This window comes from Drosophila arizonae, chromosome 5 (assembly GCF_054131065.1).
Source record: "Drosophila arizonae isolate 15081-1271.41 chromosome 5, UAZ_ARI_1.0, whole genome shotgun sequence".
NCBI lineage: Eukaryota > Metazoa > Arthropoda > Insecta > Diptera > Drosophilidae > Drosophila > Drosophila arizonae.
The window spans coordinates 4,324,071-4,336,380 of record NC_142925.1 but is presented as its reverse complement, the minus strand read 5'-3'; the positions used below and the strand labels follow the sequence as shown (position 1 = coordinate 4,336,380).

The window sequence follows — 12,310 nt, the reverse complement described above, 5'->3', positions numbered from 1 at the left end:
AGAGCATTTCAGTTATTTATAGAATTTACGTTGCATAATCATATTTTTATTGAAAAATTTACAGCATTTACATTATCAAGTGATAGTCTGATTAACATATTTACATAGAACTTGAAACAGGTTTGTCTTTAGTCTTATATTATCTATCAATTTTAAATTTTAGCTTTTTTCAAAGATCACACAATGATTGCCCTGATCATAGTAACTTTTCCTAATCACAACTCCTTCCATTTGATCCACCAACTTTTCCAGTTCCAGCTCCTCGAACACATGATAGTAGCGTAGAAAGGTTGTACGCTGTTCATCTTTGGTTTTCCATGGCACATAGACATCCTGCTGCTGGAACTCCGTTCGGTTCGTGTGCACTGGTAAAGAAACTGGCAACTGCTGATCCATGCTTTCCAGCTGTCGTGCAAGCTTCTGACGCTGCGCCTGCTCCGTCGTGTGTTCCTTATTGACGGCGGTATTTTGCCTTAAATACGTCGATTTCTTATCGTTCTTACGCTGATCCTTGGCCCAGACATAGACGAGCGCCCTTCCACCTGGACGTAGCACGCGACAGAGCTCATTAAGTGCTGTTAACCGCCGTTCGCTGCTAGCCAGATGATGGATTACCGCAATGCTAATGCAACCATCGATGCTGGAGCTGCGCACAGGCAGCTGCAAGCAATCGCAACGAAAGACCGAAAGGCCACGCGCGTTTCCCACGCCCAGCAAGCCCAGCGAACGATCACAGCCAATGGACAGCAGTTGAGGATTACAGCCCAAGTACTTTCCATTGCCACAGCCCACGTCCAGCAGCACAGATTGTGGCTCAAAAGAGTTCAGGAACTCGGCAACTTGTGGCCAGGGTGTGTGACGCGTATCGCTAAAATGGTTTGCAATCTTGTCATAGACTTCATGTACATTCTGCTGCTCCAGGTGGCTGGCATGGGTGGCCAGCTTATCACACACCTCTTGAGGAGTTGCCGTCTGTTGCGTATCGCACAGCGTGGGATATTGACAATCACAAGGACCACGACGTAGGCGCCTGAAGGTAAGAGAGGTTCTCTTACTACGTGCTTGAGTTGTCAGACTGCCCGATGGCGTGGCCACTACATCGATATGCTTCGGTCGGATGCCATGTGTCCAATCATACCGTGACTCCCCTGACATGACTAACAGCGAACGGCGTGGGAGCAGCACATGCACGAGCTGATCCCCGCGACGAAAGTCCATCACAACATCAGATTGCAGTGACAGCGACAGTATAGGATCCTTGAAGGCGCTATGCGTGTCCACGTGCGGCGGTATACCCTGTCCTGGTTCATACTCATTGACTGTGAGTTGATCGGGTGGCTCAAATGCTGGCAACTCCAAGCGCTCCCACATGAAATTGCAAGCTGCTGGAATACCCTGCTCGAGGGGTTGTAACGGATTCACATTGTTGCTGCCATAGAGAAACTCGTAGCCAAAATGCTTGACTTGCCTGTGCTTTAGGCTGTCCGTAGGGCTGGCAGCACCAACAGCAATTGCTTCTAGCAACGCTGCCTCCTCCGCCTCACTGACGAAATCCGGCAACAGCACGAGTCCACCTGGCAGAGGCTTCTGCCAGCCGTTTTCTTCTCTTTGCTGCGGCAATTCCGACACATAGCTAAGATAGGCAACGGCACCTTTCTGACCAATGGTCGCCCGATTATGCATGCCATCGTACACTAGCTGCGCATCCGCCAATGTGGTGCACATAAGAAAACAATACGATTTCGAAGGCAACATCAGCACCTGAGACACCTGACCGCCTGTTGCAGCGGCTGCGGTGAGCAGCGCCTCTTCGGATAGTCCATTGCTAAGTCCTACGTTGAGTATGGCCAAGTAGAGGGTGGGCGAGTCATTTTGCGAGACATTACAGTCGGCTTTTATAATTGCCAAGCTGCGTCGTTGCTTTTTCTCTGCCTTTTTCACTTTGTTCGTTTTTTGTTCAATGTGCATCTCGTCCAGAACGGGCCTAAAAAATACCAAAAAATTGACATGAGTGTGTACACACTAATATGCTCTAACGCACGGTCGGTATGCAGCTCAAAGTAAAGATTATCATTATTCTGTATGAAAATATTTACCTTTCCAGCAGCTCCCTTCATTTGCCATTCATAAATAATTTGGTTTTTGGTTTTGTATGGAAATGTTTGCCATTCAAGCCTTCTGCTTGTTTTGCGCACTAACAGTATATATTTTTTATTTTTTTGTTGATAAACATTTGAATCTGAAATTCTTCAAATCGCTGCATATACAGCAATTACAATTGTATACGTTAATATCTAAACTTAATGTAGGGCTTACAATCTACCAGACTCTATCGATCATGCTATTATCCTGTGGCTTCTGATTCATTGTAGTCAGCTGCTGATGATAATTGCGCATTTGATTGCTGCGACGCGGCTGCGCCAGGTATTCGAACATGCTTTGCAAATGCTGGGACAACATTTTGCTCAGATCACTAGGCATCGGATCGTTCCAGAAGAAGTCGTGGTTCAGTGCTGTGTCCGCATCGATGCGTTTCTTCGGATCCAGAGTCAAAAGTTTGTCTAGCAAATCGCAACCAGTGGGATCCTTGACATACGGACGCAGACGCTCTTTGACACGACGTTTTTGATTCTTTGGAAGCTCAATCGATTTGTACAGCTCCAGCTCCTCGACACCCGGCCAAACGTCTGGGGTAAAGGAACCACACAGCTGTGATATAAAGGTAAGCTGCTGCTGCTCTGTGTTGCCCTGCATAATGGGCGAACGAGTCCACATCTCAGCCATAATGCAGCCCGCTCCCCACATATCTACAGGCGGACCATAGTTGCGGTCACCCAGCAACAATTCCGGCGGACGATACCACAGGGTAACAACACGATTTGTATAACGATTTTTACAATCGTTCTTAGGAATGCTAAATGCACGGGCCAAACCAAAATCGGCCAGTTTCAAAATGCCATGTTTTGTGATCAGCACATTGGCAGCTTTCATGTCGCGGTGTAGAATCTGTTAATGTATTCTGAATAAGTTAAATCATTTATGTTTTTAAGATATGTACGTACCTTATTACTATGTATATAGTAGAGTCCATTGAGAAGCTGCTGCATCACCTTCTTAATTTCTCCCAAACTGAATTTAACATTCATATTGGACAGCAGACCAGCTAAATCGTGCTCACAGAAATCAAAGACCAAATAAAAAGTCGATCTATATCCGTTGTGCACTGTAGCCTTGGTGCGGCATATCTCAATGAGATTGACCACATTCTCGTGCTTTAGCAGTTGCAAGATGCGAATCTCACGCAGAGCCGTGATGGGAAACTACCAAATAATATATGTATATATTCTCTTTCAGTATTCCCTCATGTCATCAGTGGTTACTTACGCCTTCCTTTTCATTGTCCATAAGCACCTTTTTCATGGCAACAAATTTTTTGTTACTCTTTTTTTCACGTGCTTTGAAAACCTCGCTGCGTTGTAAACGAAACAATAAGAAAATACATTTTTGACATAAGCTGGTTACTATAACTTACCCAAATGTACCCTGCCCGATTTTTGCCACTTTCTCGTATTTACTGCTTTCATCACAGTAGGGAAAATCATAATCCTCGATATATTTTTGTTTCTCCATAAGCGACATTGTACGAGACGAGCTGCCAGTTGAAACGACTGGCGTTGTTGACGCTTGTGGTAGCATATGTGACATGTGCGCCATTGTAAAATATTACAAATCCAATGTAATAAAAAAGTTTGATATTTCCCAACTTCCCAATTAATTTACTTTCTGGTCTCATTAACAGACGCACACAAAAAGGAAAAAGCAACAACTAATGCAGCTGTTTTGGAGTATTTCCGCATAGTAGGTCACACTGTTTCAAGTCAGCTGGTGTGGTCGTAAATAAATTTAATCGAGTGTGTGCACACTGGCTCAGTGATATAACCTCAAGCAGCAAAGTGTAATATTAAAAATTATTATTTATGAATAAGCTATTAAATATAGCACACGCTGTGCCACGCCAATTTGTGCGTGACTATGCGTTCAAGTCGGATCTGAAAATCAAATGGGTACGACCCGAAAAGATATCATGCATAAAGCCAGAGAAGAGCGGCGATCTGGGCAAGCTGCCACCGCTGAATCCCAATGAACTGTTGCCGGATTACAAAGATTCCAAGGAGTTGGCCAAGTTAGTAATCTATGAATATACATCTACAAACATATGTAATAATATTATATTCTTGCAGTGCCAATGAAACAGTCAAATCCATGTTTTTGCTTAGGAATAATCCGAACAATTTAACAACGCGCTATTATCGCGACCTAATGATCAAGGAAGTGCAGCGACATGCACAAGACTATGGCTCTATGGAGGCCAAATGTAAGTAGTTTATGAGAAATCATTTGTAAGCCACCACATGGAAAGAATTGGATTAAATATGATATTACCTTTCTCTATTGTCTACTCCTGCAATAGTGGCCAGGATGACGGCACTTATACGACGCTTTCAGTCACACATGGAGGTGCATCCACGCGACAAGATGATCAAAGTGCGTCTAAAGGAAATGATCGACAAGCGTAAGAAGTTTTTGAAATATCTCAGACGGTGGGACTACCGACGTTTCGAGTGGATTTTGGAGAAGCTGGACTTGGTCTATAAGCCACCGCCAACCAAGTTCCACTGGATAACGCGAAAAGAGTCGCTGCAGAAGCTAACCGACATTTACTGCGAGAAAATCAAGGATGAGCGTTTAGAGGCTTATCACAAAGAACTACAAGAGCAACAAATACCTTTCTTAGAGGATGCCATCAAGAAGATGATATTCATCCGCCAGGAGCAGATCGATTGCGATGTTCCTGTAACTGTCACGGAAGAGCAGATCGAGGAGGCGCGCCAGCAGCTAGCACAGCTTCAAGAGTTGCGTGAGGCAGCAGCAGCCGCTACACGCAAGCAATCGGATGAAACCTTCCATTAAATAGTTTACTTGCAATAAAGTCGAGTCGAGCGACAATTTCTTAAATTATATGAATTTATTGATTTTCTTGCAGAGGGTTTGAAGTGGGGGAGCTCAAATACATGTCATGGGTGAGTGGCGCAGGCTTAGAAAAATAAATAAACAATTGTTAGCTTTCACAATAAAGTGAAGAAAAAACAAGATTAATTCTCTTCCAACGGAGATTCGAATCGAGTGGATCCCCGTCCCTAGCGGGAACGTCCATCTGAACGTTTCCGGTCACGCTTGCTATTGGAAGCGTTGCTGCTGCTAGAGCTACTCGACGAGGAGGTTGACGATGAGTCACTGGAACTGGACGAACTGGTTGAGGATGATGAGGAAATGGACGAGGTGGATGCACGTGATGCCCTTTTACTGCTGGCAGTTGTTCCTGGCATTAGCTTCTCCTTGGCGCTGCTGCTGTTGTTGCTAGTCCCGTTGTCTGTTTCCTTGCTCTTCACATTGCTGGAGCTCACCTCATTGTCGCCCCACAGATCATATTTGGACAAGTCTCCATCATCGTCTTCATCGTCCTCCTCCTCATCCTCATCACCCTCAATATCACTGCGTCGTGCACGTTTCGGCTCATCTCTGCCTCTGTTGCGACTATCCTCATCGCCACCCCTATCATTATTTTTGCGCTTCTTGCGCCGTCCAAATTCATCATATTCGCTGTCCGAATCCTCACGTTCCTTGTACTCAACAACGCCACGATCATTATAGCCTCCACCGAAGCCTGACAGCGATTGGATTCAGTTAGTTGGCAACTTTATGGCATCTACTGCATCTACTTACCTGTACGCTCCTCCACATCTGTGAATTTGGGCGCGTTGCACATGTTGCAAGTCTGCCGTCGCGCCCAATTCACATTTGCACACTTGCTGCACTGCCAATCCTCTGCGCTGAATAGTCCTCGTGATTTGTCTGCGGCTACTTTTCCAATCTCTGTGCCCAGTTTCTTTTTGGAAGAACTGCTGCTGCTGCCGCTACTGCCGTTGCCTCGGTCTCGATCTCGATCTCTGTCGAGTTTCTCATTGTTGATATTTTCACGTTCCCGATTGCATTTGTTGCATTGTAGGCGACGCGCAAAGTTCAAATGGCGACAACTGCAACACACATTCAGTGAGAGTAGGAGAGAGAAAGAGAGCGAAAGAGACGCATGCCACACACAGATGCGGTTGGAGGAAGAATAAGAGTAACAAAACAACAAATATATTGTTATTGCATTTTTGTCGGTTATATTAGAAAGGGAGATAGAAGGGTAGTATGTAGTTTGTAGTTGTTGTTGTAGTGCTGGATGCTTTGCATTTTGCCCATAGATCTTTACGCTTGAAGCTTTACGCGCACTCACTCAATATCTGGGCAAATCCAATCGCCAGCCGAGACGCTGATGCCGCTGCCGCCGCCACTGCTTCCACTGCCACCACCTCCACTCCCTAAAATCGACATTTCCCAAAACTGAAAGTTGTGTGGCCGGTGCTACGAATAATTGTCGATTATGCTGGCCAGCCTAGCAATAGACATTTATAACAATTTTATACAATTTCTGTATATGAAACTTTTTCCGGTTTCGTTTTTTTTTTGCAAATAAATTTTTGTAGCGTTGCTAGTAGGGTTGAAAGGCTCGGCAGATGTGGCCAGACTGTTACAAATTGTGTGCTGCCACTTAGAACGTGCTGTACTTTGACAAGTATGGCAGCGCTGTCGTAGCAACTAAAAATGCATTATGTATTTGTTTACGGCAATTGTTGCCTTAAGTTAGCTAAATATGTACAATTCTGTATATTTCAAATTTTACACTTTTAGATATGCGAAGACATGAATGTAATTTACTTTTAGAGTTTTATTTCCTTAAGCATATAAAACTAAAGCCGCTCCAAAAAGTAAACAACGGATTTTTTTGTTGTCATTGGATTTATAAAAGAAGTACAACTAACGCAGCCGTTAATTTTTGGAATTGCAGGTGCGCGCCACCAGCAACACACACACACAATATCATATTGATGTGCCAGCTAGATTGTTTTACTTCTTGCCGGTACCGATCTTGGCCTTGGCGGTACCACGGACCTTCTTCATTCTGTTGCGACGTTCCTTGCGCTGCTTGCGTGTTTGCTTCTTCTGTTCGAAGAGACCGTGACGAGCCAGACGGTATTTGGGCTCGAACTTCTTGGCAAAGTCCAGAGTATCGTAGATCAGGGCAAAGCCAGTGGAGCGGCCACCACCGAAGTTAGTGCGGAAACCGAAAGTAAACACAACATCGGGTGTCACTTTGTACATGGCGGCGAGCTTCTCACGAATCTCGGTCTTGTTGACCGATGAGAGTCCGGGATGGAGGACATCGCAGACCATTTGTTTCCTGGCAAGCAGACGGTTGGTCATGAACTTGCGGGTGCGAATTGTGGCAGTTGTACCAGTCGACATTTTGACGGAGCTGCAAGATACATACACACACAAATTAGACTAGGATTTTATACACCAATTTGCATATTGTCACAGTTCACAGGCTATTTATTGTTGTTTCTGTTTTCAACATAACCTCAATGGGTTAGCAGCTCCGCTGAGCAACTCGAGACTCCACGTGTGATACGCTGCGCTCACCACACGCCGTAAACACGTTTAGTCAGCCTGCATTCATATATCGTAGCATTCACACAATATGTAGGACATTTTTAAGGCATTTGCGCATATATTGAAACATTTATTACCTTTTAAAACACTCGAAAAGGTTTTAAACACGTCTGATTTGCGAACGCGATTCTTTAGAAAGGAAGATGGCCACCGTCGTTTGTCGAAAACTTGGCAGCACTTTTAATTTGACAGGGTTGTATTGTATACCTGACTATCGGATGCAGTGCAACTCTGTAAATGGCGCAAATTCAAATCGGTTAAATAATTAATTCAAACATATTTATTTATTTTATTTGCTTTAGCTTTTATTAAATTCAAACGTAAATTTAACTTAGTTTTGCTAATTTGGCATCATTAAGTTTTCTTTGCATGGCATAAAAGACTCCAAAGTAGATGGCTATCAATACGGCACACACAGCAATGGCCACACCGAAATAAAATACAAACAAATCGAAAAGGTGCAAATGATTAGAGGCAATATCAATGCCACGTGTCCTGATTGCAGCGCCGCCCTTGTGCCGTACCACATAATTGACCCAGAACAAGGCATTGGCCAAGGCGCCCAAAGGCCTATCTCGGAATTCGCTGGAAACCTCGCGAATGGAAATCTGAAAATGCTGTTGCTTTGTCAACTCATCCAGAGCCCAGTTGAGTGCGACTGTCGTAAAGTTGCTTGGCTCCAGTTGCAGCGCAACGCCCAGATCCACAGCAAGTTGTATATTTTTGCGTTCATTCCGGAAATTAGGCAAACCCAGCATCGGCACATGACGCGTAATGCCCTCCTGCAGACTCAACAGATCCCCATTCATGATGAAAGCGCGCACGTGGGGATGTGCTAGGATGTCAATCTGTGGCACAGAGTGCTGAATGAGCACATTTTTGGGCAGGCCCGGCAGGGTCTTTACATCGTGGCAGGTCCATATGAAACGCTCCTTCCGAGCACTCATAAAATCAAAGAGTATTTGTAGCTTCGCCTGGGGCAGTTGACCGCAGGGCTGCTCGTTGCCCAACTGTATGTAGATGACTCCGTTTTTAGACTCTTCCACAAATCGTTTGACGTTCCACATCAATTCGCGAGGACCGCGTATATGCAGCCCACCAGCTGGCACAATTTGTGGGAGCAACGGACGTGGCGTCCAGAGCGGCACATGATTGTTAAGCAGTAAAAGTGCCAAATGATGTGCCTGAAGTTCTGGTATGTTAACAGCAACTGCACGAAATTTCAATAAGCTGCATTAGGTTCAAATTCAAAACAATTTAGGCATAAATACATCGATGATTAACAAATTAGCGAGTATCGATTAAAGCAATGTTGAGTGTTGCCACATCAATAAAAACTTTTGTCATTGACAGAGTTTCTGCCGCCAAGTCGAAAACTTACTTTTAAAGAATTTTCGTATTATTTGTTCCTGTGCCGTGTAATGTTCATTGTAAAATTGTTTACGTCTCGCCATACACTCGCGTATATTGCTCAAGCGTGCCGAGAAACCCAAATCCTTGGTATACGCCTCGTAATCTATGGGCGAACAGGCAACGGGCAGCAAAGCCTCTTGCACCGCATTCATATAGTTGCCAAAATCCGTGCTTATTACGCCAATTGTGGGTTTATTATGCTTATAGCCCAATGCGAGCAGCGCCTCTGTATAGAAATAGTCAACAATGATTAGATCGTAATCGAATTCCGCAGTGGACAGCTCCAGCAGCTTCTGCACCGGAGCCTGCACCAAAAAGTGTTCCACTGCTCGAGCTCCAACCGAAGCCAAGGAACTGCGCAGTTTGCTCTCGGACAAGAGGGCCAAATCTTCAAGGCTGCCACCTGGTGCTGCTTGCTCTTGCACTGTGGTAAAGAGGGCGATGTTTACTTCTATATGTGACTCACTATTTGTTTTGCTTACAGTTGCTCCAAAAGTCAAATTCTGGCCTTACAACATGCTCCACGACTCGCTCCAAGTTATCATTCAGGCCATGACCGCTGTAAACAGTTAACTGCAATGGATTTGGATATGATGATTGGAATCACTTGAGCCTCGATATACATATATATACGTTTAGCGTTGCTTACATTATGCTCCCTGCTTGCCAGCTCGGCCACCAGGGTGCGCATCACAGCAAAATGACTTTCGCTTGCATGTGGAAAGAGCACGAGAATATTGGCGCCACGACAGTCTCCCAATCCCAGCAGCAGACTGAGCAGCGCTAGATAAAGCGCATACCATGATTTCGATTGCTGTTAATGCGGAGTGGATAAAGATATATGTATAATGTATATGTGAATAGATGAATGTATTCATATGGAGATCAGGTAGGTTACCTATTTAAATTTATATTACATTGTACTATATTTATATTTTGTATTTGCAATTCTCTTTTAGATATATGTAAATTGTAAGTAGCTTTAGTCGGTCTTCCATTGCTAAAGTTCTTAGATTTATACATATATTGTATGGTCTTCAATTTCAATTGTATTTTCTTGCTTTGATATTGCTCTATACTGCCTTTGTTTCGTGCTTAGCTTCTTATTTACCTCATTTAATATTCAGTTTTATCGCTAAGTTGTCTCTTTTTATGTAAAGTTTTCCCTTTCTCTAATATATTCTCTGCCCTCTTAGCTTGCCTATGAGCTCCTTATTTATCGCTATATAAATCATTCTGTTTCTCCTAACTAAGCTTACGCTTATTAATCAAATGCTTTCACCCATATAGCACTAAAGGCATTGCTGTTATAAAGACTTTTGAAAATTTTTTATGCAAATTCCTGTTTGATTAGATTTGGATTTCATTAAAATATATATGTAGTTTTTAGTTCAAACAAATTCACAATCTTTAATGAATTCAGAAATTCAATTATGTTTGTCTTAGAAAGATTTGATTGGTACACATCAGCAGCAGCAATAGCATCATCAGCGACTGCTCTCAGTTCGTTTGCTTATCAATAAAAAATATATATATATATATAAATTGCCGGATCTGCTCTGTGTTTACACATAATGCACTCATAACTCACCATAGTAAACTGCTTAAGCTTAACACTCTTTCGTCTTTAATCCTTTATAATTGAAAATGCAGTTTCCCAAGATTTTCGTTCCACAATCCTTTTTTCTTTCGGCTCTTTAGAATATTCCATGCAAGCACTTTGTCTCCTCGCTTCGATCGCTCGCAGTAAATAATCTTAGAATTTCTGTGGTTATTGTAGATGTACATATGAGTAGTTCTCTTCCCCCTCTCACTCATTCCCTATCGCAGTCTCTCTCTCTTTGAATGTGGGAAACATATGTGGCACATGAGATTGTGAGCCGACATAAACAATACACATATGCATATATGTATATGTATATACCATCTATACAAATGGGGGATACAATTGCACTGACTGAGGCAATTTTTTATATATTGGGGAGCCACTCGAAGTAAGATCCGCTCGCTCTCTCTTTTTCTCTCTCTCTCTCCGATTGGCTCTCTGTTGCATGTAACTGGAGCGGGCAAGTGGACTAATTTACATATACATATATTTAATTGCTGCAACTGCTCGCCGAATATATACGGATCATCATTACTTTTCTCAGTTTTAATGCGCTCTGTATAAACATTTATACCATATATTCCAATATATTCCAATTGGAATAGGCGACCAGCAACTGGAAGCTGGAATATATTTTTGGGGTTGATGCACTGCGTGCATCATTAGAGTATGGAAAATGTAAACAATTAAGTGTTTTGTTTAGTTTTTATGGGTTAAAATAATAGAATAGGTCTGATAACGATGTTTTCTAATTTGTAACCAGTCAGTCTGATTCGCATGGCGATTAGATAATATTTTATATTTTTAATTCAATGGCAATATAAGCATTGAGTGTGATTGATTTATATTGAACTTAAGGCTTAAAGAGAGCAAATGCATGATAATAATTAAAAGGGTAGTCATAAGAGTAAGTATTATTGAAAAGGAATAATAATAATTCTTATTCATTCAAAGACCTAAGAAAACGAAAGCGCAGCAATATCTTATTGGTATCCATCGTTCTGATTGGATTCGTGCAAGAACTGGTTTCATGCTAGTCAGCAAGTGTCTCATCTTTTTTTTTTTTTTTGTTGTAAACCAAGGCTGCTTTAGAACTTCGTGAGCTAAAATTGGCATTGACAAACGCATTAATATATATATAAATATTTGCTCAGCTCGTTGACGTTCTGCCGCTAAAGAACGTGACACGAATTGCAAACAGACAACTGTGTCAGCTTTTTTGATACATAAAAAAAATACAAACAAATTAAACAATAGCAACAAACTAGCGCAGCACAATAAAGAAAAGGGAAAGAAACAGGGAACAGAAATTAGCGACAAAGTCAGCTGCAAACGCGGCACCAGAAGAAGCGGCTGTTGCTAAACCGGTTCCGTTAGAGGGAGATAGCGACAAGTAGTAATGAAAAAACCAGTTCAATGAACCGCAGCACCCAACCAATCCCTTAACACGAATCAAAATTTCTTCGCTGCTTTTTTTTTTTTTTTTTTTATCACAAAACTTTAATTATAATGCATTGAAAATTTGAGAAAAAGTTTGTTGTTTTGAGCAGAGAGTGTGTCGCTTACAGTATAGTATTTTGCTGTTATTTGTAATTGTTAATTTAAATGCAATTCTCAACTCAAACGCTGAGAAAAATCGATTGCTGATGTATGCTAGAGCACGCTCCAAGACAA

The 12,310-nt window shown here is 42.5% G+C and overlaps 6 protein-coding genes across 6 annotated transcripts; 1 reads left to right on the top strand and 5 right to left on the bottom strand.

Moving 5' to 3' along the window:
- Window positions 1–24: 24 nt before the first annotated feature.
- On the bottom strand, window positions 25–2,234 carry LOC108617529 (tRNA (carboxymethyluridine(34)-5-O)-methyltransferase ALKBH8). Its single transcript, XM_018013344.2, has 2 exons — window positions 2,097–2,234; window positions 25–1,984 (listed from the first exon to the last, which is right to left on the bottom strand). The coding sequence occupies exon 2, from the start codon at window positions 1,966–1,968 to the stop codon at window positions 160–162; it is 1,809 nt and encodes a 602-aa protein (XP_017868833.1). The 5' UTR covers window positions 1,969–1,984; window positions 2,097–2,234; the 3' UTR covers window positions 25–159.
- Window positions 2,183–3,714, bottom strand: Cdk9 (Cyclin-dependent kinase 9). The gene is made up of 4 exons (XM_018013157.2): window positions 3,533–3,714; window positions 3,385–3,469; window positions 3,063–3,320; window positions 2,183–3,006 (listed from the first exon to the last, which is right to left on the bottom strand). The coding sequence occupies exons 1-4, from the start codon at window positions 3,712–3,714 to the stop codon at window positions 2,320–2,322; spliced, it is 1,212 nt and encodes a 403-aa protein (XP_017868646.1). The 3' UTR covers window positions 2,183–2,319.
- Window positions 3,715–3,943: 229 nt separating this feature from the next.
- Window positions 3,944–5,019, top strand: bonsai (28S ribosomal protein S15, mitochondrial). The gene is made up of 3 exons (XM_018013159.2): window positions 3,944–4,183; window positions 4,242–4,375; window positions 4,472–5,019. Exons 1-3 carry the CDS (start codon window positions 3,978–3,980, stop codon window positions 4,969–4,971), a joined length of 840 nt encoding a protein of 279 aa, XP_017868648.1. The 5' UTR covers window positions 3,944–3,977; the 3' UTR covers window positions 4,972–5,019.
- Window positions 5,008–6,684, bottom strand: LOC108617371 (uncharacterized). The gene is made up of 3 exons (XM_018013158.2): window positions 6,341–6,684; window positions 5,785–6,095; window positions 5,008–5,725 (listed from the first exon to the last, which is right to left on the bottom strand). The coding sequence occupies exons 1-3, from the start codon at window positions 6,436–6,438 to the stop codon at window positions 5,199–5,201; spliced, it is 936 nt and encodes a 311-aa protein (XP_017868647.1). The 5' UTR covers window positions 6,439–6,684; the 3' UTR covers window positions 5,008–5,198.
- A 130-nt stretch (window positions 6,685–6,814) lies between these two features.
- RpS24 (ribosomal protein S24) lies at window positions 6,815–7,833 on the bottom strand. The gene is made up of 2 exons (XM_018013318.2): window positions 7,695–7,833; window positions 6,815–7,420 (listed from the first exon to the last, which is right to left on the bottom strand). Exon 2 carries the CDS (start codon window positions 7,408–7,410, stop codon window positions 7,012–7,014), a length of 399 nt encoding a protein of 132 aa, XP_017868807.1. The 5' UTR covers window positions 7,411–7,420; window positions 7,695–7,833; the 3' UTR covers window positions 6,815–7,011.
- Window positions 7,834–7,896: 63 nt separating this feature from the next.
- Ugt317A1 (UDP-glycosyltransferase family 317 member A1) lies at window positions 7,897–12,202 on the bottom strand. Its single transcript, XM_018012926.2, has 5 exons — window positions 10,622–12,202; window positions 9,680–9,844; window positions 9,513–9,603; window positions 8,999–9,454; window positions 7,897–8,827 (listed from the first exon to the last, which is right to left on the bottom strand). The coding sequence occupies exons 1-5, from the start codon at window positions 10,622–10,624 to the stop codon at window positions 7,944–7,946; spliced, it is 1,599 nt and encodes a 532-aa protein (XP_017868415.1). The 5' UTR covers window positions 10,625–12,202; the 3' UTR covers window positions 7,897–7,943.
- Between the last annotated feature and the right edge of the window lie 108 nt (window positions 12,203–12,310).

What these genes read in the sequence shown, in the direction of transcription:
- Cdk9 (XM_018013157.2), bottom strand. Translation starts at nt 3,714, where the DNA reads ATGGCGCACATGTCACATATGCTACCACAAGCGTCAACAACGCCAGTC. An exon ending in TGGACAATGAAAAGGAAGGC is followed by an intron (nt 3,321 to 3,384) that starts GTAAGTAACCAC and finishes ATTATTTGGTAG; the next exon opens with TTTCCCATCACGGCTCTGCG. An exon ending in ACTATATACATAGTAATAAG is followed by an intron (nt 3,007 to 3,062) that starts GTACGTACATAT and finishes ATACATTAACAG; the next exon opens with ATTCTACACCGCGACATGAA.
- bonsai (XM_018013159.2), top strand. Translation starts at nt 3,978, where the DNA reads ATGAATAAGCTATTAAATATAGCACACGCTGTGCCACGCCAATTTGTG. An exon ending in GATTCCAAGGAGTTGGCCAA is followed by an intron (nt 4,184 to 4,241) that starts GTTAGTAATCTA and finishes ATATTCTTGCAG; the next exon opens with TGCCAATGAAACAGTCAAAT. An exon ending in TGGCTCTATGGAGGCCAAAT is followed by an intron (nt 4,376 to 4,471) that starts GTAAGTAGTTTA and finishes CTCCTGCAATAG; the next exon opens with TGGCCAGGATGACGGCACTT.
- RpS24 (XM_018013318.2), bottom strand. Translation starts at nt 7,410, where the DNA reads ATGTCGACTGGTACAACTGCCACAATTCGCACCCGCAAGTTCATGACC.
- Ugt317A1 (XM_018012926.2), bottom strand. An exon ending in TGGCAAGCAGGGAGCATAAT is followed by an intron (nt 9,604 to 9,679) that starts GTAAGCAACGCT and finishes AATCCATTGCAG; the next exon opens with TTAACTGTTTACAGCGGTCA. An exon ending in AATACGAAAATTCTTTAAAA is followed by an intron (nt 8,828 to 8,998) that starts GTAAGTTTTCGA and finishes AATTTCGTGCAG; the next exon opens with TTGCTGTTAACATACCAGAA.
- LOC108617529 (XM_018013344.2), bottom strand. Translation starts at nt 1,968, where the DNA reads ATGCACATTGAACAAAAAACGAACAAAGTGAAAAAGGCAGAGAAAAAG.
- LOC108617371 (XM_018013158.2), bottom strand. Translation starts at nt 6,438, where the DNA reads ATGTCGATTTTAGGGAGTGGAGGTGGTGGCAGTGGAAGCAGTGGCGGC. An exon ending in TGGATTTGCCCAGATATTGA is followed by an intron (nt 6,096 to 6,340) that starts GTGAGTGCGCGT and finishes TGTGTGTTGCAG; the next exon opens with TTGTCGCCATTTGAACTTTG. An exon ending in AGATGTGGAGGAGCGTACAG is followed by an intron (nt 5,726 to 5,784) that starts GTAAGTAGATGC and finishes AATCGCTGTCAG; the next exon opens with GCTTCGGTGGAGGCTATAAT.